We start from the raw sequence: 24245 nt of genomic DNA on the forward strand, positions 1-24245 counted from the left end.
TTCACAGCTAATGAACTGTATGACATAGAGTTTTGTGCGAGGTATCATTGAACTCAGCAGGGAGTTCCCTTTTCATTGGTGACAATTTGCAGTGTCTGAGTGCCGCGCAAATGCACGGTCACAAGGAGCGGCGTCCGCCAGTAACCCCGACACGCACAGAGGCGCAAGGGCCCGTCCAACGCTGCTTGCAGCTTTAATTTTATATGTATTTGCTGAAATAAATGGTACATTACGCATTTTTTGGCATCAATTTAATCAAATTTGAAAGTCAGAGAGATATAATTCCCCCCTAAATGTGATGTCATGTCAATTTGCACCTTTGGTTGTAAAGTTATCTGTAGTGACCTATAGTTTAACATTATCATTACTCTGTCATGTGAGAACGTTTCCAGCTAGCTGCTAATGTCACATCTCTACTGAATTTTCATCCAAATCACACAAAAAACATACTTTCTTACTTATGTTTAATGGTTTTGAGGCATGCAGAGTTGCAGTTTTATGTATAGAGTTGCAGTTTTATGTATATAAATATCAGATATTTATTGCATTAGAGTGAGCTGTTTTCAGGGCAAGTCATTCTGTAATGGGGTGGAGTTATCCAACCTAAAACATACTGGCCTGTACAAGGCACAGGTGGTGGTTTGTGCTCAGAGAAAGACAGAGAGAGACTTGCAAGGCGTTTATTGTTTTCTTAACAAAAATGGTGCACAATCAACACCTTGTGGTAGAATGGAGAATGACCACCAGCATTTTATTTCTTCAATGAAAATGTGTGAAAAAGTGTAGATTTAGTAAGTGAGATTTAGTTAAGAAATGTAAATATAAAGATACACAGATTAATACTGATGGGTCCAACTATCCAATAACTGATTATCAGAGTTGAAATATACAAACAAACTTCAAATTCCTTAAGGATGTACACTGTTGAGTTGTTTGTCATTTTGATGGCTTTAGAATGGGTTGAACAAGTCAAACCAAACAAAGTTCTAGTGTATAGTGTCTCTCCTCTGTTCAGAATTAAGTCAGGTGCATCTTGAACACTCACACCGCACTGATACATAGTGAAGATGTCACTTTACCTTTAACCTGTTTACATCTCCATATATACTGTATAGGCTACACTATGTTTGTTACTGCCTCTGGTTCTCATTGCACATATACATGTACTACAGTTGTATATATATTTTGCAATTACTGTACACCTGTTTATCACAAATATATATTATTTTATTATATAGCCTATAGTATTTTATTCCTATATTTAACTTCTGTGGTATTTTATGTCTTACATTGTCATTTTTACATGCATGATTTTCTTTTTATACACATTTGTATGATCATTGTTGGAGGGAGCCTGAAAACGAATGGCATTGCCAAGAAAGCTACTGCTTGCTTCTTTGTAATTGCAGTGCGTGCATATGACAATAAATACACTTGAAACGTGACTGAGTATTCGAAATAATGCAAGCAAAAATCGATAAAGAGTGGCAAAAGCGCTGGGATCAGGAGATAAGGGGAAGCCATTCACATTTATTTCAAAATGGAGTGGAAAGAGGACCATATTGTAATAATGACTACATTAAGAAAAGAACAGAAGATGGCAGTAATGCAACACGAATCACGCCAGCTCCCTTTAAACCGGAAACCTTGAAGACAAGTAGACGAAGAAGAAGAAGAAGAAGAAGAAGAAAACATTCTTTGCGGTATTAGTTTGGTTCAAACAGTGTCATATGGAGCGTCTGGCATCTTTTGGAAGTAAGTATCGATATTATTATAGTAAAATGTAAGCGTTGAAGCTTTACACTAAACAAGTTGCTCCTTTCTCAAGTTATCGGTGGTTAGCCACCTTAGCTCCACTGCAGCTAGCATTGCTCCGCAAGCGTTAGCTAGCTATATGCAGCGTTACTGCACATTTGTCAGCCTTTGCATATATGTAGTTGCGAAAAACATCATATCGTGTGCTTATTGTTGGATTACTTTCAGACACGTCCTACTATAAAGCTGAGATAGTTAAACCTAACCTAGCTACGTTAAGCGTCCATAAGCAGCGTTAGCAAAACTAGCATTAAGGCTACCGTTATATGCAGTGGTTTGTTTACAGCCGAAAATGAGCATCTGCTGGCTCTGACTGCAGGCTGCTCCGAGAGGCGACTGGACCGACAGCCTTGTCTAGTATGGAAGTGATCAGTGTTTGCATTTCTGCAAATGTTCACACGATAGTTTGTCCTGTTAGTCGTCCATGATTAAACGCTAATCATGTCCATTTCAGATGATCCTTTTGATAAGCCACCATGCAGAGGTTGCTCATCGTATCTAACTGAGCCTTACATCAAGTGTGCAGAATGTGGACCCTCGCCTTTTTTACTCTGCCTTCAGGTGAGTAACTTATGTTACAAATGTACAGACATTTTATTAGAGCTCTTGTTCATTCCCAGACACTGAAATTGAACGTTTTTATTACAGTGTTTCACCAGAGGATTTGAATATAAGAAGCATGAGAGTGATCACAAGTATGAAATAATGGTAAGTCAAATAAAAATTGTCTTGCACACACAGACACTCACCACACACTGACCTGTTAATTTATCCTCACTCTTAACTTTGAATAAAGACGTCAGACTTCCCCGTGCTGGAGCCTGGATGGACGGCACAGGAAGAGATGGCCCTGTTGGAAGCAGTCATGGACTGTGGCTTTGGAAACTGGTGAGTGCTTTTTCACTTGTAGCTTGTAAGTCAATCTCTTTTTCAGATGGTCTTGAAAATACGTTGATGCTGTGAAGAAGGCTTGTTGAGGGTAAAATATATCTTTACCTAACAATCCACATTCCTGGATTTATGTTACGTTCCTCCTTCACTCCTCCTTCCCACAATTCTTCATGTAATTAAACGCCAATTTGCAGAGCAACTGTGGGGTTTTTTTAAGTTGCCTTTTTAGACATGGAGACTTGGAGATTTATGACTGATACTGTGTATCATTATGTGTTTCCTGTAGGAAAATGTTAATAAAAAAGAAATACAATTGAAATATTTCATTATTTACACTACCACTTGCATGCTTGCTGACATTAAATGTAAAATGTTTGGCTTGTAAGCCTAAATATGAATTTTCTAAATCTAGCTATTATGTTGCTCCTGGCTGAAAACTAATTATTGATAATGTCTTGGGACATAATAAAGGGATTTTAAATGGGCCTAAATAGTTCCAGTGTATCATTTATGATACATTCTGTGTTCTTTCATCATGAAATAAACAGCTGTTTAAGTACTATAATTGTGTAGTGTGATATTCTTTTTGATTAAAATTAAATTTCAATTTTATTTATAGTATCAAATCATAACAAGAGTTATCTCGAGACACTTTACAGATAGAGTAGGTCTAGACCACACTATAATTTACAAAGACCCAACAATTCCAGTAATTCCCCCAAGAGAAAGCATTAGCAGTGGCTAATGCGACAGTGGCGAGGAAGAACTCCCTTTTAGGAAGAAACCTCGGTCAGACCCAGGCTCTTGGTAGGCGGTGTCTGACGGTGCCGGTTGGGGATGTGCTGATCAGTGGCAATAATAGTCACAAATATAATGGAACAGTGACTACAAATGGTAGTCGTAGTAGTTCATGTCATAACAGGGCACTGCAGGGCGTTACAGTATGTAGCGTGGCACAGCAGAGCATGGGTGGACGTAGCGGGTTCAGCAGGACGCAGCAGGGCACCGTAGAGCGTAGCAGGGTGTGGTGAAGCAGGACCACGGCGACAGCTGCTACCAAGATCTTGGTGCCATCCTAATCCAAGGGAATATTCTGGGCAGGAAAAGAAACATAAGGACTCCGGGGAGTAAACTCCCCAGAGCTAGGTTAGTAACAAGCATTTCTGGATCTCCTCACTCCCTAACTATACGCTTTATCAAAGAGGAGGGTTTTCATTAAAACAATGATTTAGTGGGCTTTATTCCATTCTTGGAAACATTGAGTGAAAGGCCTTAACAATTATTATTTTGATAACTCAGTTGTTTTTTACAACCACTGTGTTCAGAATATTTACAACCTGCTGGATTGAGTCATATACCATGGTAAACTTTGAAATATTGTACACTAACAATTTTTATTTGTACCATTTTTGTCCTGCAGGCAGGATGTGGCATATCAGATGCGCACTAAAACCAAAGAGGAATGCGAGAGCCACTATATGAAGAATTTCATCAATAACCCGCTCTTCTCCTCCACCTTGCTCAGCCTCCGAAAAACAAAAGACTCTCGCTTTGCAGAGGGAGCTATTCCTTTCAAACGTCAGTATCCACATTATCTGCCTTCTTCATTTTTGTCTTTACTAATGTTACAGGAAAACGAAGACACAACAAAATCAGCAAAGTGATTCTGTACTCACATCTCACACACAAGTTTAGCAACAGACATTTAATATTAGTTGGTTTAGTTATGTGCTGCCACCTTCCAGTCATGAGCCCTTTCTGCTTTAATATGAAACAGTATTCAGATTATTAAAATGCTATAGTAGCATTGATTATGGGCTTTCAAAGATTTACATTAAAACGCTAAAGTGAGATGAAACTTGAAGCCTGAAACCAGTTGGACAGAAGCATTTGGTAAGTCAGATTCCAGTGAGCTTCAGCTCTCCATCCGTCGCAGCGTTTGAGAGCTTAACAAACATTCCACTGTCATGTTCACGCAGCAGTTGGCAAACTCGAGGCAGAGAGGAAAACTCTTTATATTTCCGATATTTCCTATGACTGCTGTACGTATTGGAAAATCAAATCTTGGAACACTTTTGCAGGTGTCTCATTTCTTGTTTTTTTTATGCACAATACAAAGAAAATGCTCATTTTGTTGTGCGCCTACTGTATTTCTGATATTACAGCCACTGACGATCCCCCTCGGCCCACATTTGACTCTGTGCTGTCTCGAGATATGGCTGGATACATGCCTGCCAGAGCGGACTTCATGGAGGTGAGCGGATACATGCGTCCCTTACTTTATCATCTGTGTGCTAACATAGCCTGTCAAAATGAAATGGCCACGAGGTGGCTTATGATTAAATGTTATTCAAACGTGATTCATGCCCTTAATTGTTGGCTCCCATCGTTTGTTTTCACTCATGAATTGTTTATTATTGATCAGCTACATGTGAACGTGAATTTAAAACAAACCAACATATGAAATTTACTTTTCACTGTTTTGCTAGGAGTTTGACAACTATGCAGAGTGGGATTTGAAAGACATCGACTTTGTGGATGATGATTCGGACATCCTACGTGGTGGGTAGAGTCTTAATAAATAGACTTTTTATCATTATTGTTTTTTATTGACAAAATGGAAGATGAAGGTGTGAGCATTTACTCGTGTATTGTTCGATTTCAGCACTCAAGCTTTCCGTTGTTGATATATATCATTCAAGGCTAAAAGAGAGACAGCGGAGGAAAAAGTAGGTCCCTTTCTTTCTCCAATAAATGATGAATAAATGTGTTAATGTATTCTGCTTTATGTAATGACCCCTGTCTGCCAGTAGATGGCACTATAAGTTTACATTGGCCCTTTTGGGGCCTCATTTCCCGCTGATATAGGATTTGTGTCTTTTAAAGTGCTTATTCTTATAAGCACTTGAAAGACACAAATCCTTGGAGACTGGGAGTGTGCCAGACAGAGTCAGCAGAGTGATTTTATTGCACATTTAAGCCTTTTTTCAGGCTTTCTCATTACAAGCCACAGGGACTCATTCAGGTGCAACGTACTAGCTGCGGGAACCTCTCGTCAAACGTTGAATGAGGGAAAATGTGTCTGTCTCCTGGTGAACTGTGACATTTTGCCCAGTTTTACAGGGGTAAAACAGTGTCTGATAGGACATCATTGTTGCTCTAATGTACATTTGACTTGCAATTAGTTGATCGAAAGAAAAATAATCAGCAACTATTTGACTAGCCTGGGTGACACCAGACCCCCTCTCAGTTGTAACTGAGAGGGGGTCTGGGGAAGGTTAATTCACAGCCCATTTCTAAAGGGGCGTCACCAACGGACGCCGCTCAAATACCTCTGGGCACAATTGGATAGACCTAAAACCAATTGGAGCGATGAATGTGATGACACTTCAACATTGCTGCGCTATCGCCATCGTGTAAAGCCCGCCTCAGCGGTTGTGATTGGTGCCTCGATTTGGAAAAATTGGAAATGGGCTTGAATGGGCTCTTGGCCAGACAGACTTGCAGAGCAAATCTCAAATTTGCTGGAAGTTCGTCACGGTTTTCCCAGGCTAATAATCAACTAAATGTCTTTATATCAATAAGGGTAGACAAATAATAGGAACACCTGTCAGTTAAACACATTACAGTTCAGCAGAAACCACAAACTACTGTCTCCAATCTGATCATACAGTTGAATCAACGCCTCCTTCAAAAACTGAACATTGTAACCTTCATTACGGAAGGAAATTATTGACTGTTTTATTGGACTGCAATATGATTAGCTAAGTGTACCTGATAAAGTGGCAACTGAGTGTACATATTTAGCATAGGTTTTGGACTGTTAGACAAAGTTGCAGCCCTTTTTTGCCATGTTAAATTTTCTATAAAATAAAGAATTAGGCATTTAAAGGCTTTAGTTAGTTGGTACTCTTTCTATAGAATCTCCTCCACCTTAAGCCTGTTAGCTGTCATTCTTGGACAGCCACAGTCAATCCTCACTGTAATGGATCCATCACTAAATTCACTTTAACAAGTGTGTGCTCCCCGGTGGAATGGCATGTCTGGCTGGGAGGCATGTGTTTTTCTTAGTCCCATAGTTCCCTTCTCTTTTCATAACCTTATTTTAACTGTTAGCTTGTAGCTTGTCAGAGATGCTTCCAAGCTATTGACACTGGGCGAGACCCTGACCTCTAAACCCTGAATCTCAGAGTACACTTTTAAAGGGAGCCTACTACAGACCTGCTGTGTACAAGGCAGATGTGTATATATATTGGGGTTTTCAATGCCATGATGACTTTATAGACTGTAACAGCCAAGATAATTGCATATGGCTAATGCCAGTTTTATTGTTTAATGTTAACACAGCAATCAGAATATTCATTTGCATAGTAATAAATCTGCATCTTCATTTCTTTCAGGGTAATCCGAGACCACGGACTGATCAACCTGCGGAAATTCCAGAGTAAGTCCTCTTGTGAAACTCATATGGGCTTGGCTGCGGCAGTATTCATAGCATCTCAGGAAGGCATCTGATATCAAGCAGCCAAATCGCTGCTGAGCGTTTCTATGGATGCATGCAAACAACTCCAGTGTAATAACCACCGTTAACCTCTGAGGCCCCTCGGGTAGCTGAAGTGTGGCAATTGACGGAGCTCATATTTACGATCAAGGCTGCGAATAGTCTGTGTGCCAGAGTGTGCCACGGCATAATGGCTTCACTGCAAATAGATCCCTGTGTGCTGAGCACTGCTGCCATAGTGACTGAAATGCAGGGGGATTTGCTCATTGATCCACCTGTAAAAGGTTGGATTTCGGCAAGTTCAGTCGTGTATTTCTTTGCATCTCTTGGGTTTTTGCAGTAGAGGTCAGACGGTGAGGGGCTGTCTAACTATGTGTGACCACCCAGCCCATCGTTTCTTGTTGCTCTGAAAAATTGTCTGTGGTTTGGGAGTGAAGGTGTTCTCCCCTCCTGTTTTATTTATGCATTCTCCAGCCTCCAGTTAGCCTCCTTAGTTATGCTGGGGGGGGGCAGCATTCCCTTATCTCCCCAGTCAGACAAAAGGGAACTCAGAGTAGCTGTACAGTTGCAGACTGGTTGTCATGGAGACTGTCAAAGTGTGTGTCAAAGTGTGTGTGTGTGTGTGTGTGTGTGTGTGTGTGTGTGTTGTCTCGTCTCAGTAGGTGCTGGAGGCAGATTGACCAACGTTGTTGTTTTAGGGCAGCAGTCTGTCTAAAGTCCTGGAAGGGCTTGTTACATTAAGTGATTCAAGTCTGTGTTGCCTTGTTTGCAGTCAGTGTTTGTGTGCAACCACACAGACGTCCAGTGTTGATGTCTCCTTAGAGACATTTTTCTGTGCGTCCACTGTTTTGTTTAAGAGCGTGACTTCATGTGTTTAGCCTGAGATGGCAGCTGCTCATTAGCACTCACATGCAGGAGTCTGATGAAGGAACATGACGGACACACACAAGCACTCCTCTCGCACCCACACAACAGCTTTCCTCTCTGGCTTTGACACTTGTCTGTTACTCAGCAACACGGGCGATGCTGTGAGACGAACACAACAAGGTCTTCAGAGTGTGTATGCTTGTAGAATGAATTAAGTGGTGCTGAATACACGTCCGTGGCACTAATCTAAGGGTTTGATCGATCTGATGGTTTAATACATTTCGTTTTTTTTGTGCTCTTCAAAAGTAAAACAAAAAAATGTTTTAGAACACTTGGCTCTGGTTAACAATTACACTAAAATGGCTGCAATTAGGGCTTGGCAATATATCGATATTATATCGATATGAGGCTAGATATCGGCTTAAATTTTGGATATCGTAAAATCGCAATAGGACACAAGTGTTGTCTTTTCCTGGTTTTAAAGGCTGCATTACAGTAACGTTGTCATTTTATGAACTTACCAGACTGTTCTAGCTGTTCTATTATTTGCCTTTTCCCCCACTTAGACATTATATCAAAAAGACCAATAGAGAATCTTAAAAATAATCCAGCCCTGTGCGTTGTTGCCAGCAGTTGCATGCACTAACCAACAGCTAAAGCTAGCAGATATGAAATAGTAATTGGCTTAAAGACTGCAAAAACAGTATATACAACAGAGTTTACAGTGGGAGTAAGGTTCTGTTTAATATGTTGAATGTACATTGCATATTGTGCAAAGATACTAAGTAAAATAAAATGTACAGATTCATGCAATCCATTCTGTAACTCCCCAGACGCAAGCCTCACAAGATCATAAACCAGTACAGCCACAGAATGGCTATGATAATATATATACTAGTAATATTTACATGCATATAAACCCAGTGTTGATTTAGAGCTGGTGATGAAGTAGACAATGCAGTTTAGGGGAAATCAGGCAAATGGAAACTAAATTACTGCACTTCTTCCTCAAATGCACTTAAAATCACATCAACCATTGATGTGTAAAAGTATTTATGTGGGTGGATTTTTCTTTCATATTTCTGTGTTATATTTCTTTGTATCGTCTACCCACTCACTTCTCTGCTCTCTGTCTCTTCCAGTGCTGGAGCGATGTTACCCAAAGGAGGTGCAGGAGCTATATGATGTCATGAGACGATTTGCCAGAGTGGTTGGGCCGATTGAACATGACAAATTCATCGGAAGTCATGCACGTTAGTATCTGGCTGAGTACACATGGATAGGCTCTGAGAATCAGTCCCAAACACAGATAATTAATTGAACCAGTTCTTGCCAAACTGCCTCGACATTACTAGAAGATTGTGGCCTCAAAGGATGTTATTTTTTATTTTTTTGGGAAGGCAATGTCAGACCCTTTTCTCTTTTCTCAGTCAATACCCATATTTGTATATACAAATGGGAGACAAATTAAAGGAAACACCAACCTGAAGTGTCTTAGTAAGATCTCCTGAACAGCTTCTATGCTCCTTGTTGTAGATTCTCCAAGTTTCTGAAACTTGTGTAAAAAAGATTCTTTCATTTGGAGTTTTGATGATGGTGATGGTTTTACCTTTACGTAAAGGTTCGCCATTTTGGGAAATACGCTTGTTTTGTTTTCTGGTGGAGCGTTAGATGAAAAGAGTGATACCACTCTTATATTTAACTCCATGAGTATGTGAATAAGCAGGCTTCCCAAAATGTCAAACATTTCTTCTAAATGTATCTATATTGGTCAATATAGATGCACACTGTACATGTATGAATATATATTGATGGCTAGAAATTTGTATGGACTATGGCTGTGTGAGACAGAGTTCAGATAGCTGTCTTTGTAACAGTACATTCAGATGTGCCTTAATCTCCTTATCCTTGCAGTAGAGTTTGATCTGAGGAGAGAGATCCGCAGGCTGCAGGAGTACAGAAAAGCAGGGATCAAGTCTTTCTGCAGTGAGTCTAGTTTGACTTTTTCACTCCTCTGTTCAACAAAACTTTAATTAAAAGTTGCATGCCTAAGCAGGGAAAATGTATTTATATTCAGATTTGAGCTAAAGTCTTTATTTTGACTTTGGCGTTACATTTAGTAATTGTTATTATTGGCAACAGTGTATCAGGTCTTTGGAACATTCACAGGAATTATAATGTTTGGCTTTGTTGATGCATGGCACACAAAGGAACTGAATATTTTATTGAGTTGCAATATCAGCTACACTCAGAGAATTGATTTCAGAATTATTAAAAGACTTGAATATTCCCTTTTACATAATGATTGATTCAGTACATTAAGCCTTACCAATGCATTAAAAACAAAGTTGTCCCACCTGGAAACTGCCCATCATCACTTTTAGAGCATTATGCTGCATTTCCACTGCATAGTACGGCCTGGCTCTACTCAACTCGACTCAACTTGCTCTTTTTTGGTTTTCCATTGTGTGTAAAAAAAAAAAAAAAAAAAAAAAAAATTGCAAAAGTTGTGGATTGTACCTGGTACTTTTTGATACCACCTCAGTCGAAGGTACAAGCGAGCTGAGCCAATACTAGAAGGTATTAAAATAGGGCAGACCACTGATTGGCCAGAGAGAAGCGTGACTAGTGTGACACGGAACTTTCTGCATAACCCCCCTATTTTAAAATAGCCAAGCTACGTCAATAGCATCCACAATTTTTGTATTCACCCGACACAGATAAAAAAAAAATGGCAGCCTACAAAACTACGCCGTACACTACACTGTACAATTGACAAAATGCAGACGTTTCTCTGTTCAATTGTCGATAAAAGGATCCAGCGAGTGTCGCATTGAAGATGATGTCATGGCAGATTCTGGCCGCAGCGATATTTCAATCAGGTGAGAATCCGGACCTACACTGAGGGCGTAGTGGAAAACAAAAAGAGAAAAGCAATGTGAGTCGAGTTGAGCTGAACCATCTAATTGGAATTAGACATTAGTCACTACCCAGAACCCATTTGACACAACATACTTTTTTATAATCCTTGTCATGTGATGTCTCTGCTGACCTCTCTCTGTAACCAACTTCCAGGTGCCAAGGTGTATGAGCGGGTGAAGCGGATGCGGGAGGAGGAGCGGAGGAAGCGGACCATGTTGTGTGACGTGCTGCAGTACATCCAGGATGGCAGAGCCTGCCAGCAGTGGCTCAGCAAACAAGCTGCAATGTGAGGCTTACTGCGTGTTATCCAGCGTGTAATAGAGGGGCTGGTGAAGTCGCACTCCCCGCGACCCTGACCTCCGTCACAGAGACGACTAGAGCCGACGCTCATGTTACTGTGCATTCCACTTCAACCTCCATCTCTTCAATATTTTTAGTCTTTTTAATGTGTCGCTGGCATTTTCTTTGGGTGGTTTCCAAGTTCCTCTAATTATTTCACCTTGAAAAATCTTGAATGCAATTTTGTGTGTGTGTGTGTGACACTTGTCTTTATGATTACAGAGATGCTGGCATCACTCCAGCTGTCACAACAATCACAGTGTCAGGTACGAAGCTTCTCTCCGCCTTTATACTCCCTCCTCTCTGTTACCTTGGCATTGGCACAGTCACATTAATGCAGACGCTCCTCCATAAATACACTCGGAAAATAGGCCCCTACATGCATATTTTCATCTTGCTGTTTTTCTCTTTGAAATTAGCTGCCTTAACCTCTAGAGCACAAATGGGACCCACACGGCTATATTAACACAATTTGCACACCGTAAATATTTGTTCCCCTGTCTCCTCCAAGCAAAACAATTAACTGCATGTTGTCAGCCTGCTATTATGTTTTTTGAAGTGTAGACCAACACTGGGATTCTGCATGTCTGTTTGACTGTTGTTGAATTTCTGCTCCACAGCGACAGGTAGGCGGAGCGCCCCTCCTCTCAACCTGACTGGGCTTCCAGGGACAGAGAAGCTCAACGAGCGGGAGAAAGAGGTACATCTCTCTCTTATCTGTGCCTAAAGGGTCATACAGAAAGACCTCAGTGTGCAAATGATTAAAAAAAATAGGTTGAGACATTTATTATTTTGTATTATCTAAGGTCACATTCGGTTAAGCATGGGAAACCCTTGCCTCTTAAAAGCAGCAGTAAAAAATGGCAGGTGGGATTTACACAAGCCACAAAAATATCTGGAGAGCTGCGCTGTTTCAGGTATCCATTCCAGCGGCTTTTAGCAAAATGCTAACAACAGTATGCTAACATAATTACAGTTACAATGCTATCATGCTGGTATATAACAGGTATGATGTTGAGCATGCGGAAACCAGAGTATTGGACAAATTTAACCTGCTGGTGGCGCTAAATGAAAAGTCAGAGCATCACCAAAATCAGTAGGATTCAATATTAATCTGGCGATAGTGAATATCAATACAAAACGTCATGACGATCCATCCAATATTTGTTGAGATATGTCAGTCTAGGCCAAGGTGGTGGACCGACTGACAGACCGGCATTGACACCTCCACACACCTGGCTAATTGCTGCATAAAGTGGGCGTGATTGTCAGATTCAGAAAGTTGCAGAAGTTGGTGGTCTCAACCTCCTGCTATTCTACCAGGGTTTCAAATGCTGTACAAGCTCTTTGTTTGAAGCATACTGAGCTCTTTAATAAGACATTGTATGTTTTTTTAATGGCTCTTACTAACCCTTGTACTTGTTTTGTGCTTGTAGTTATGCCAGGTTGTGCGGCTGGTGCCAGGGGCCTACCTGGAATATAAGCAAGCCTTGCTAAATGAGTGCCGACGGCAGGGAGGGCTGCGGCTGGCGCAAGCCCGAGCGCTGATCAAGATCGACGTCAACAAGACACGCAAAATCTATGATTTCCTAATTAAGGAGGGCTACATCACTAAGGCCTAGGAGCGTTTGATTTGACCAAAGTGGAGATTGGATTTTGGTTAGAGGTTCATTTTTTTTCTAATCTTGTAACATTGTAACCTTGTGTTTTGTTGCTGCTGCTTTTGCAATTTGCAATTTTGTAACGAGGTCTGTTTGTGTGTTTGAGTCTATAATGTATTAAAATGGCAAATGTCTTTGTATAATTCTCTGTCAGAAGAACAGGGTCTCATATTAAAATGAGGATGTATTTATTTCTCCTGTCATAAAATGTTTATGAAAAAACAATTTAAAGTGTATGTTGATATTTTATCTTGTGCAGAATCGGCCCTACTTGGACTGAAATGTCTGGGAACCCTTTATTTCACAGGTCATGTAATTGACCTAAGATTAACTAGATATAAATATATGTGAATTCATAGCACATTTTGTGGAAAGTGTAGTTTTGCACTAATTTAAAAGGGAAAAGGAGACCGTGTTTGAATTCATTCATTCCAGTTAATTAATAGTCCAACGAGAGACTATTTTAGCCAGTGCTCACCTCAAAATGCAAATTAAAAAAAAATCTACGGGCAAACATAAAATTCAACTATACAGAGGATAAAGTTTTCAATAATAAATTAATATTTACGGGAGCAGTTCATTCAACATAATGTTTATAGTAATCAACAACTGCTCTAACTAATTAAAAGTATCCTTGTCTCTATTTTCTTGCAACTAGTGGCGAACAAAAAGTTATTTTAAGAAACTTCCTAGAATATTATTGGGAAATTGCAAACCTGTAAAATTAAGTGTTTAAAGGCAGATACAATAAGCAGGAGAGTCAATGGATATGGATCAGTCTTGACACCAGACAAATGACTTCATGAACTCATAGTATTTTGATCCTCTGTAGCTCTAACGACAGTTTTAAACTCAATATAAAGTTGTATAAAGTAAATTATCACAGATTCCTGTCTATGAATGACCACTTCATGTTTCCAGATGATGGATAATATAAAGGTATCATTGTAGAGTCATAAAATTCAGCCTGATCAATGCTGAGCTAATAGTTTTGTCAGCATTTTTGAGTGATGCTCCACAGTGACACAAGACAGTTATTGGCATCGATCCTTTCCATATCCATCTGTGGACATGTTTGCCACGTGTGACGTGAGAGAACTGTGATAAATCTAACCACAGCAGGAGGCCACCAGCCTCCGACAGGCTTATCTGAGCAGAGAGCAGCTGCCGCATCAACCTCAGCTAACAGCCTGATTAGAACGGCAGGTTCAACCTTCAATGATAAGGGCGATGTGACCGTGGAGGAGCGTCTGAGCAGAAATACTGAAATGCAGGGATTGGATCTTTATTTAAGAGGATGTGAAGGAGAAGACCTTTCACTTCTGCTCATTTCACAGGATACAATTTTCCTCATGTCATACTTGACATCTTTACCCGAGACTCAAGCTCCAGCCAGCCTCAACAACCTAGGCTTTGATCTATCCTCTCTCCCTTTTTATTTTCTGTTTAAAGCTTGAGCTCTCATGGCTGCAAATAGCGGCAGTTGATGTTTGGTCTACGGTGAAAGCAGATGAACAAATGTGACCCGAATATTCTGGATTCAAAAGTGAGGCACTACATAACAAACTCACAAACACAAACACACTGACTGAGAAGTCATCCATAGCACTATGATGATGAAGCCACCATGCTGTTTAAAAAAAATAATATATAAAATAATGTATTATATATTAATATATAATACAATAACTGCATCTTCCTTGATTACGTGTTGCAGCCCATTTTATAGTAGAGTGGGGGTTTCTCCAGCAGCAGTGGCAGCAAAAACTGTCCTGTCCTGTTAGTAGTGTCCTGAGGAGTGTCCCGGGACAGTCAGACACTTTCCTGTGACTCCCATGACTGTCCCGGGACAGTCAGACACTGTCCTGTACACTGTCCTGTGACTCCCATGACTGTCTGGGGACAGTCAGACACTGTCCTGTGACTCCCAGACACTGTCCTGTGACTCCCATGACTGTCCCGGGACAGTCAGACACTGTCCTGTACACTGTCCTGTGACTCCCAGACACTGTCCTCGGTTTCTGGCACAGCTTAACTTACTTGCAATGTCATGGAAAAGAAAGATGGAAAAAACGTTTTAAAGCGTCAAACTAGCAACACTTTATGGTGAGACCTACACATTTCGGGTTGTGGTCCTCATCAGGGTCGTCATAAAATATTCACGAAGAAAATTATAAAGGCATCCGGTCACATACATACATACACAGCAGCCATCCAATAGTGATGTCAGTGTGCCGACCACATCCAATTGTGATGTCGCAGTGGACTGACCGCATTGACATATTCACTCATACTGTAGTAGTTTGTTATATAGTCGTGTTGCATTTGAGCAATCACAATCAGATTTATATTGTTTTTTAAATCAATTTGCTTTTTACCTTGATCTACCCAATCATTGTCCAGATTTAATGTTATTTTCAAAATTCAGTCTATTTGTGATTATTACATGCAGCGTATTGTGACTCCAGCTCAATATACGGTTTGCCCAAGCTCTTGCTTGAGATATTTTTTCTCCAACAGCTTCTTCCGCTGCGGAGGCCAAGCTGAGCTGAGTGTTATATTAGTGTCGACAGTTTTATTTCTTTCTCCAAGGACGTGTGTGTCTCAGTCTGTGAGTGTCTCAGTCTGTGACTCGCTTTGTATCTCCTCTGACTCAAAGAGAGGGATGTGAATGCAGACACCAGCAGATGACGGGCGGGGGTCAGACTTTCATCAAGTCCAGTGAAATAGAAGACGATCAAGTCACGAGTGTATTACCCTTTTTTTTTTTTTTTTTTTACACTGCACTGATCACATATTTGTTCACCATACAGAATGTGTCATCTATTGGCAGTCAAGCTGAGCAGACTCCTCACTTGCTTCACCCAGCACATGTTGTGCCATGGCCCTCTCTGTCACTGAGTCTGTGCTGTAGTGGCAGGGGCAGCAGATGGAGCAGATGTTAGTGTCAACACTCTGCATGTGTGCACAGATGCAACATTTCTCAACCCACCCACACACTCTCCTTCTCACTTTGCTCTAGGTAAATTGATGCTGACTTCCATTGGGAGGAGAATAGTGTATATGTGTTGATCTTATAAACATCACATACGGAGAGAAAGACTCATTCAGACAGTTTAAAATCAACACATTTCACAGGAATGATGGATAGGATAATGTAAATGAACAATAATCTGCATCAGGTTTCATTATTTTACATAATTTCATTATTACATCAATTTCAATTAAAACAATCATAAACAAGACAAATTCTTTTCAGATAGGGTTTAGAAAATGTTGTTTTTGTAATGATATGGAGGATATGATGCTTTTATTTTGGTTTTGTCTTGTCTTGTGGGTGTTTATGTCCCTAGAAACAATAATACTTGTTGATTTAAGAAGATAAACCCCTCTTATCTTAAGAACTGTTCCGCTATTGGCAACAACAACAAACATTTTGTCGTTATGTGAAGACAAATCAAAGTTTGACTTTTTTTGCTTTTTGTGTGCTTGCCATTGTTTTATAATTGTAAATAGGCAGGGGGAGCTCAACTGTTACGAGAAGAAATGGTAATAATGTGTTTGTTAGTATTTGTTTTGGTATTATTTAGGTTTTGTTACTTTTATTATTAGTAGTATGTGTGCTCTTAGTACTAAGTAATAGTAGTTGTATATCCTCTTAGTTACATATTTTTATCAAGAGTAAATAAAAGGAAAGATAATCAGGATCACATGAGTTAATCAGGATGAATTATTTCCCATCATGTGATTATTTTTGTTATCCTATAGAACACATAGCAAACAAGATCCAGAGGAAATGATGTGATCTCCATTAAGAAATGTTCATTTGCTGTCAATTGTATCTCTATTATTGATTTGCAAAGTTACAGTATTGAGATAAACATATCCTTTCATAGTCATGGATATGTTTCTTTTCATTAGAACAGTAAATATAGGCTACTGTGTTTTGGGAAATTAAAAACAACACACAACATGTCCTGAAAAAAAACGATCCGCTGGTTTTAGAGATTCTCCTCTGCTGGTGCCTTATTGATTTTTAACTTTGCTGCTATTCTCCCACATCTTTGCTCAGTGTTGTTGAAACCCTCTTTTCAAAGGACACACTCTATACAAGCCACCCGCCCTGCTTTAGTTTGCCATTATTGCTCGGTAGTAATTAACAGAGAGGTGAACCCATCAACACAAGAGGTTCCCTTGGCAACCAGGTCTGTGCCATAATGAAGTCTGGGAGAAGGAACGGCGGTGGGGAGGAGGGAGGCAGGGGGCAGACATTCGCCCTGTTGCTCATGCTCATTTGCTGGGCAGAGGAGTCGTGACTAACCAGCAGAGCCTCCCCTCACCCCCCACCCATCTGCGCACGTTCTTTTTCTCACTGTCATGGAAGAATGAAAAGATACCTCCACTGTGTATTTTCTTCTTCGTGCATGGATGGATGGTAACAGTATGTGTGTGTGAGGCATCTCAGGTCTCGTTCCTTTTTTGCACGGCAGCAAATGTGTTTGTGTGATGTCAGAGCAGCACGGATCAGAGCGACGGGGAGGCTCCATGCTGTGCTTAGCCACCTTGCTGCTCTCACATGTTGCCACAGCAAACACTTAGATCCCTTGTGTATTTACCGACGTCACAGCTGGAGCCATGGAGGCACCTGTGGGATCAGCAGCGACTTTATTTAGACCCCCGTCCCACTCCCCCTTTTCCCCTCCTCCCTCCTCCCTCCTGCACGCCTGGTCTAGCATCTCCACCACTGCTGACCACAAAACACTTTCCATTCTCCTCATCTTACCACCGCTCAGCCCGTCTGTCACACACATCAGTACAGACTGAAATAAACACCTCTAGTGTTACAAGCCAGCTGGGGTCATCTTGGAGATTTACAGGGTTTACTTTCTCAGCTATAATCATTCATCAACACTCTGATAATCTGCTAAGGCTTGAACTCTCAGTTTGTGCCAATATTTCTCCCTGAATGATTTGTTTTTAGCAGCCTGAATGTGCTCATAATTTACTACGTGGATTGACCGATCTCCGCTGCCTCTCAGAAGTGCCATAACTGAACATCACAGGTTATTGAGTGTCTGTATACGTTTGAGAGATGTGCAAAGGATTTATACGGTTGAATCACTGTGGCACCCTCTGCAATGTCAAACCCATCACTTATCTTGTGTTACAGGCAGTCAGGGTTAATCAATGTCACTACCTGCTTCGTTCAGTGCAGACAGCTCCTTCAGAACGTGGCTGCAGGTGCTTGTTATTACGGTGATGGTGTCATTGTAAATTTTCAGCCTCCATGGCAGCCATATTAAGCAGGAGCGTCTTCCCAGAATGCCTCTGACTCATCTGACATTTCACTCTGAACCCCAGTCTTTGTCTCTCCAGCCTGCAGCTCTATCTCTATCCATCTCTCTATCCATTTTACATTACACTGTTCAAATTCAAGGTCACAAATTCAAACATCTACCTTTCCTTTTTTTTTACTTCTTGTTCATTCCATTCACAGATATTTTGTGTCACCAGTTCCTCGTCTCTTTAAACATTGAATTTCAATCAACATGATCTCTTATGTCTTATGCATCGCATTTCAAGTACGTGGTGGAAATCAGTGTCAACGACTGTCTCTGTTTTTTCCTTCATAGTGCAGAAACAGTCACCCTTGCACCAGTTTGCGCCGCCTGGTACTACTGCTGTTTGTTTCCAGTTGATTGAATTTGCAATGTAATTAGGAATGACTCTGAGGCAGGGACCATGGGTTTATGGATGGAGTAATATCTCCCCCAGGAGCCCTTTGAAATAGGATTGACTTTGGAAGGCATGTCTAATTATGGTTTTGTACATGGAGATATTCACGAAGGGCTGCACAGAGAGCCCTGCTGCAGTCTTAAAGGTCTCAGAGTTGCTGCCATATAGATGGTCGAAACGTCCACGAGACTCGAGCTCTGCGAGGATATCAAGCTGTTTCCTCCAGGGCTGGGCATAATGAGATTTAAAATAACAGACCTAAAGAACAGACAGTGTATTTGTTTTCCATTTCCACCTGTTGCCTACAGTGCCAGGGCAACATTTAAACTGGTAATGTGTGCATTTGTGTGTGCGTAAAACAATTAGATTCCTACTGAAATGGAAACATTGCCTGAGCCACTGTGGGGTGTGATCGTACATATTGCATTTCCAACTCTGAGTTTGCTCTCTGGTTTTTATAAGTTCAAGACCTGCAACATGATCACAGAAGCCTCTGCAGGCATTCAAATAAACAGTTGCATGTGAAGCTACTGTATATGTGTTCTCACCAGTCACATGTGTGTACTAGAAGGTGTTAGGTTTAAGAAAAAGAACACATTTTTAGTAGCAAATATAACACATCAGTGTCAGTGAGGTTTGGTGTCTTAAAGCTAAATAAGACGCCAGGGAGTTGGCTTGCACGCTGCAGCCTGTGATGCCCTTTGAGAACATGTTTTCAATAACTACAAGAAGAATAATTACTTTGTTCATTTTACACACACACATAGGCCCAAAATGCACAAATGCACACACAGGACCCATAGCAAGCAGTTGGATTTATGTTAGAGTGATACTGTAAATCTGCATTGATAGTTAATAGATTTTTTAAACTTAATTATTCTTACCATCCACATATAGATCAATCTATCATAGTTAATATATCCGTCAGAAAATAAATGCATGGTTAAAGAATAATCTGATTGATAAGCAGGGCTGTATTATTAACGACACCAAGATCATGTCCTCGGTAATATTTCTGGGAATTTGGCGGTCTATTGACATGATATCATGTTGTGGGATTTTTTAAGGCTGGTTTGGATGTGTATAAGGCAGTTTTAAGTCAAAAAACTAAATAACTGAAAAGGGATTTGGTATTAACCACCAGAATTAGAGAATGCTTTGAAACAACGTTTAGATGTAAAATGACCTCTGTATTTCTAAAATACTGGCTACGCCCTGCTGATAGGCTTACTTTTAGAGACTATTTTCCAATAACTTCTGAGAAAAAGCATCACAAGCATTCTGAGGAAATCAAACAGTGTCTTGTTTAGAAAGAGCCATCAAAATTGCATTTCAGTCAGGCTTTGATGATTCTTCTACTTGAGACAAGAGGTTTGTTTGTTCTGTAGTTGCATCTCACCAATAGTTTTCAGCATTGTGCTCTGGGGAGGTGCCTGATCCCCCCACCACCTCTGTATGAGGAGTAATTAATGCCAGAGAGAAAGAAGAGAAGCAGAATTGCCTGTATGGAAGGTGATTGTTGTCTCAAACGTGCGTATAGTCACTCACCTATCTTCAGTCATTTCATTAAGAAAAGAAAACTTAGTAAATAAAATACAATTGGAAAACAAATTGGAAAAATTGGAAACTTACTGAGAATGTGTTAATCTTACAATGGTAATCTGGAGTTGTGGATGTTTAGAACATGTGATGGACATTCAGATGGGATTTTGCTTCTCATTCATTTATGATAATCCAAGCAGCAGAGATGGAAAGCATGCCGTTTGGCTGCAGAGTGTAAAGGACAGTGACAGAGGTTAATGACAGTAAAATATTTAATAAAAAGCAGTTTAATTTACAACTTTGTGGACTGCTTCTGTCGATGTTTAACCGCTCTACCCAAATTGTTTTCTGTCCCCTGTCCTTTCTGCCACACCACATGAGAACATTTGGTCTGACTGCAGCTTTATAGCAGTTACACACCGGGCCGATAATCAGCCGTTGGACAGTCTGGCGAGGTCGGTGACTCGAGTCTGTTCGGTGTGTTCGTGCCGTCGTCCGTTGGAGGAGCTATCGGCCTTCATTTTGGCCGACCTGACATGCTCAGTCAGAGACAGGGCAGTTGGGACTCACCCGGAAATGGCAAGCGGGATGAGCGTGACTAAGCCTCTCAAAATCTGACAAAAATCTTTTAAACTGACCTTTGTTGATCTGAAATGAAGACAGATTCAGCAACTGCACGGCCTATTTCTTTCTTAAAATGTTTTCAGAAACACGTTTCGGTGAACTATTTTATTACAATATGAGATCGTATTCTGAATGAGTTGCCATTAAGTAAGTAAGTAAGTAAGTAAGTAAGTAAAATTTATTTATAAAGCGCTTTTCACAGATAAAATCACAAAGTGCTGTACAAAAGAATAGGTAAAACAAACAATATAAAATGTATATACATATGTAAAATTAAAGTGACACTAGTGAAAACCCATCAACCAAAGGCTTTCCTAAATAAACATGTTTTCAGATCCTTTTTAAAAGAGACAACAGAGTCTGCCAGACGCATGGACAGGGGCAGGGCGTTCCACAGTCTGGGAGCAACAGACTGAAAAGAGAGGTCCCCTCGGGTCTTATAACGAGTCCTAGGGACTACAAGCAAGTTCTGGCCAGAGGACCGAAGAGTCCGGCCAGAGAAATACGGCTTCAAAAGGTCCAGGATGTACTGTGGGGCCTGACCGTTTAAGGCTCTGAAAGTCAGCACTAAAATCTTAAAATCAATCCTGAATTTTACAGGGAGCCAATGGAGAGCCGACAAGACTGGAGTGATGTGAGACCTTCGAGGGGCATCTGTTAAAAGTCTAGCAGCACAATTTTGAACAATTTGCAGTTTGTTCAGTGCAGACTTATTCAGACAGGTAAAAACAGAGTTGCAGTAGTCAAGTCTTGTTGATATGAAAGCGTGAATTATCATTTCCAGATCCTTCTTTGACAACATTTTGCGAATTTTAGAGATGTTCCTAAGATGATAAAAGCAATTTCGGACAAGCTGTTTTGAGTGTGTCTCCAAAGACATGGCCTGGTCAAACACAACCCCCAGGTTTCTGAGGCTGGATTTGACAGAGGGGCCCAGAGAGCCAAGGTGCTGTTTGATCAACGGGATCTTATGGTCTGGAGCAAAGATCAGCATTTCAGTCTTATTTGAATTTATCTGCAGGTAGTTAGTGGCCAACCAGTCTTTGATGGAGGACACACACTCTAGGAACAGAGACAAACGTTGGAACTCAGCATCATTAAAAGAACAATACAACTGGACATCGTCGGCATAGAAATGATATGATACATCCTTGAAACAACCAATAATTTGACCAAGTGGCAAAATATACAGTAAAAACAAAATAGGACCTAAAACTGACCCTTGTGCCACTCCGCAGAACAAATTGGTCACATCAGACTGTACATTGTTTACAGCAACATTAAAGGTTCGGTCATGAATATAGGAAGAGAACCACTGAAGGACAGATCCTGATAGTCCCATCTCATTCTGAAGCCGATTGATCAGTATACTGTGATCCACAGTGTCAAAAGCAGAAGTCAAATCAAGAAGTACAAGTACAGTGTAACGGCCAGAGTCTGCTGCCATCATCACATCACTAGAGACTTTGATAAGGGCTGTTTCAGTGGAGTGTAATTTTCGAAAACCAGACTGAAAAGTATCAAACAAGTTGTGCTGCTCCATAAAGGAGGTCAGCTGGCATGCCACTACTTTTTCCAAAATGTTGGAGATAAATGGAAGTTTAGATATGGGCCTGTAGTTTTTAGGTTCTGAAGGGTCAAGATTGGGCTTTTTAAGGATCGGGTTTACCACAGCGTGTTTCGTGGTCCTCACATCCTGTAGGCTGACAGGAGTGAAGGACGACCAAGACGACACCGGTGAAAACTCAGTAGAACAAACACTAATGAGTGGAGAATTAACACTGGCCCTAATGTCATGTACTTTGTTTAAAAAAAACGACAAAAAGTTGTTACAGTCCTCATGCGTGTACACAGGCACAAGAGGAGCCGAAGGTGTAGTAAGATTTTCAATAGTGTCAAACAAGACTTTTGGATTTTTCTTATTTCCTGACACAAGATTAGAAAAATAAGCTGAGCGAGCCTGCTTTATCAATTCATTCAGATCCAGCATCATGTCTTTTAAATGGAGTCTGTGTACCTCTAATTTAGTGGCTTTCCACAGACACTCTGTCTTCCGACATTTTCTCCTAAGACTACAAATGTTATCATTTATCCATGGGAGGGCCTTTTTCTGTGACCCTGAAATCATTTTAACAGGCGCTACCATATCCAAAACCGACAGACAGTGGTTGTTGAAACTTTGCACAAATGAATCAACATCATCACATTCAACAAAGGAGCGAGAGTCAAAAGAGGCAGAGAAATCGCTAGGTGTTGACTCACTAATGATGCATTTTTGTGTTGCAACATTACAGACAGTAGGCATCATGGTAAGTGACAAATTAAAAGAAATACAACAATGGTCACTAATTTGAAATTCTTCAACACTCAGTTTATCAATGTTTAGGCCACAAGAGAAAACCAAATCTAACGTGTGGCCTTTTTTATGCGTGGGGCCAGAAACATGGCTGTACAAAATTGAAAGAATCCATAATAGTCAACAGTTCAGCTGCAGTCGAACAAGAGGGATCGTCAATATGCAGATTAAAGTCCCCAAGGACTAAAACGCGATCTAGTTTGATGATAGACGTTAAAAACTCAGAGAAATCATCAAGAAATATACGTGCTGGACCAGGAGGTCGGTAAACTAAAACACAGTAAAAGGGGTGTATTTTCCCAACCTTACACATCTGCAGCTCAAAGGAGTTGAACGAAGCGTTGTTCATCAAACTGCAGCAGAAAGAATCCCGAAAGACCAGCGCAAGTCCGCCTCCACGGCGCGCGAGCCGAGGAGTCCCAAACACGGAGCAGTCCGGGGGGCATAGTTCTTTAAGATGAAAGTGCTCGTTCTCCCGCTGCCACGTCTCCGTAATGAACAGAAAGTCCAAGTTCTCCTTAGTGAAATGGTCGTTCAGGGTAAAAGCCTTGCTCGCAATAGAGCGCGCATTGAGAAGTGCAATCCTAGTAGAGCGTGTGCGTGACAAGGGCTGGCCTGGGACACGCTGGATGGCATGATCCATCCATCCATTAATGGCCGTTCGAAAAATCCAAAATCCGGAAGCAGCAGCCAGCTCCAATCAGCTGCCAGTTTTAATTTTTTGGGCGACAATACAGATTAGCGCCGCCTGCTGTTATGGAGACGTATTACGTCTCGTCTCTTCAGTGTGTTCTGAGGAACTTTTTTGACCAACTCGGGGAGACTGATCAGTCACACTGCTTTTTCTGCCAACGGTCGGCCGTCTGGTTGGTGTGTAACTGCCTTTAGTCTACAGCCATGGTTTTGGCTTAAATGTGGGTGGGAACATCGAAACAGGAATCCAAAGCTGTGTCCCAGGATCACACTGCATGTTAATTGTAACCTAGGTTTT

The 24245-nt window shown here is 40.8% G+C and overlaps 1 protein-coding gene across 1 annotated transcript; it reads left to right on the plus strand.

The window, feature by feature from the left end:
* The first annotated feature begins 1591 nt into the window (after nucleotides 1-1591).
* On the plus strand, nucleotides 1592-13406 carry tada2a (transcriptional adaptor 2A). Its single transcript, XM_031297617.2, has 15 exons — nucleotides 1592-1755; nucleotides 2270-2376; nucleotides 2464-2523; nucleotides 2612-2703; nucleotides 4127-4284; nucleotides 4872-4960; nucleotides 5196-5268; nucleotides 5372-5435; nucleotides 7107-7150; nucleotides 9217-9327; nucleotides 9989-10060; nucleotides 11150-11282; nucleotides 11558-11601; nucleotides 11956-12035; nucleotides 12772-13406. Exons 1-15 carry the CDS (start codon nucleotides 1731-1733, stop codon nucleotides 12955-12957), a joined length of 1338 nt encoding a protein of 445 aa, XP_031153477.1. The 5' UTR covers nucleotides 1592-1730; the 3' UTR covers nucleotides 12958-13406.
* Nucleotides 13407-24245: the final 10839 nt, after the last annotated feature.

The sequence above is a fragment of the Sander lucioperca genome, chromosome 5 (genome assembly GCF_008315115.2).
Source record: "Sander lucioperca isolate FBNREF2018 chromosome 5, SLUC_FBN_1.2, whole genome shotgun sequence".
Classification (NCBI taxonomy): Eukaryota; Metazoa; Chordata; class Actinopteri; order Perciformes; family Percidae; genus Sander; species Sander lucioperca.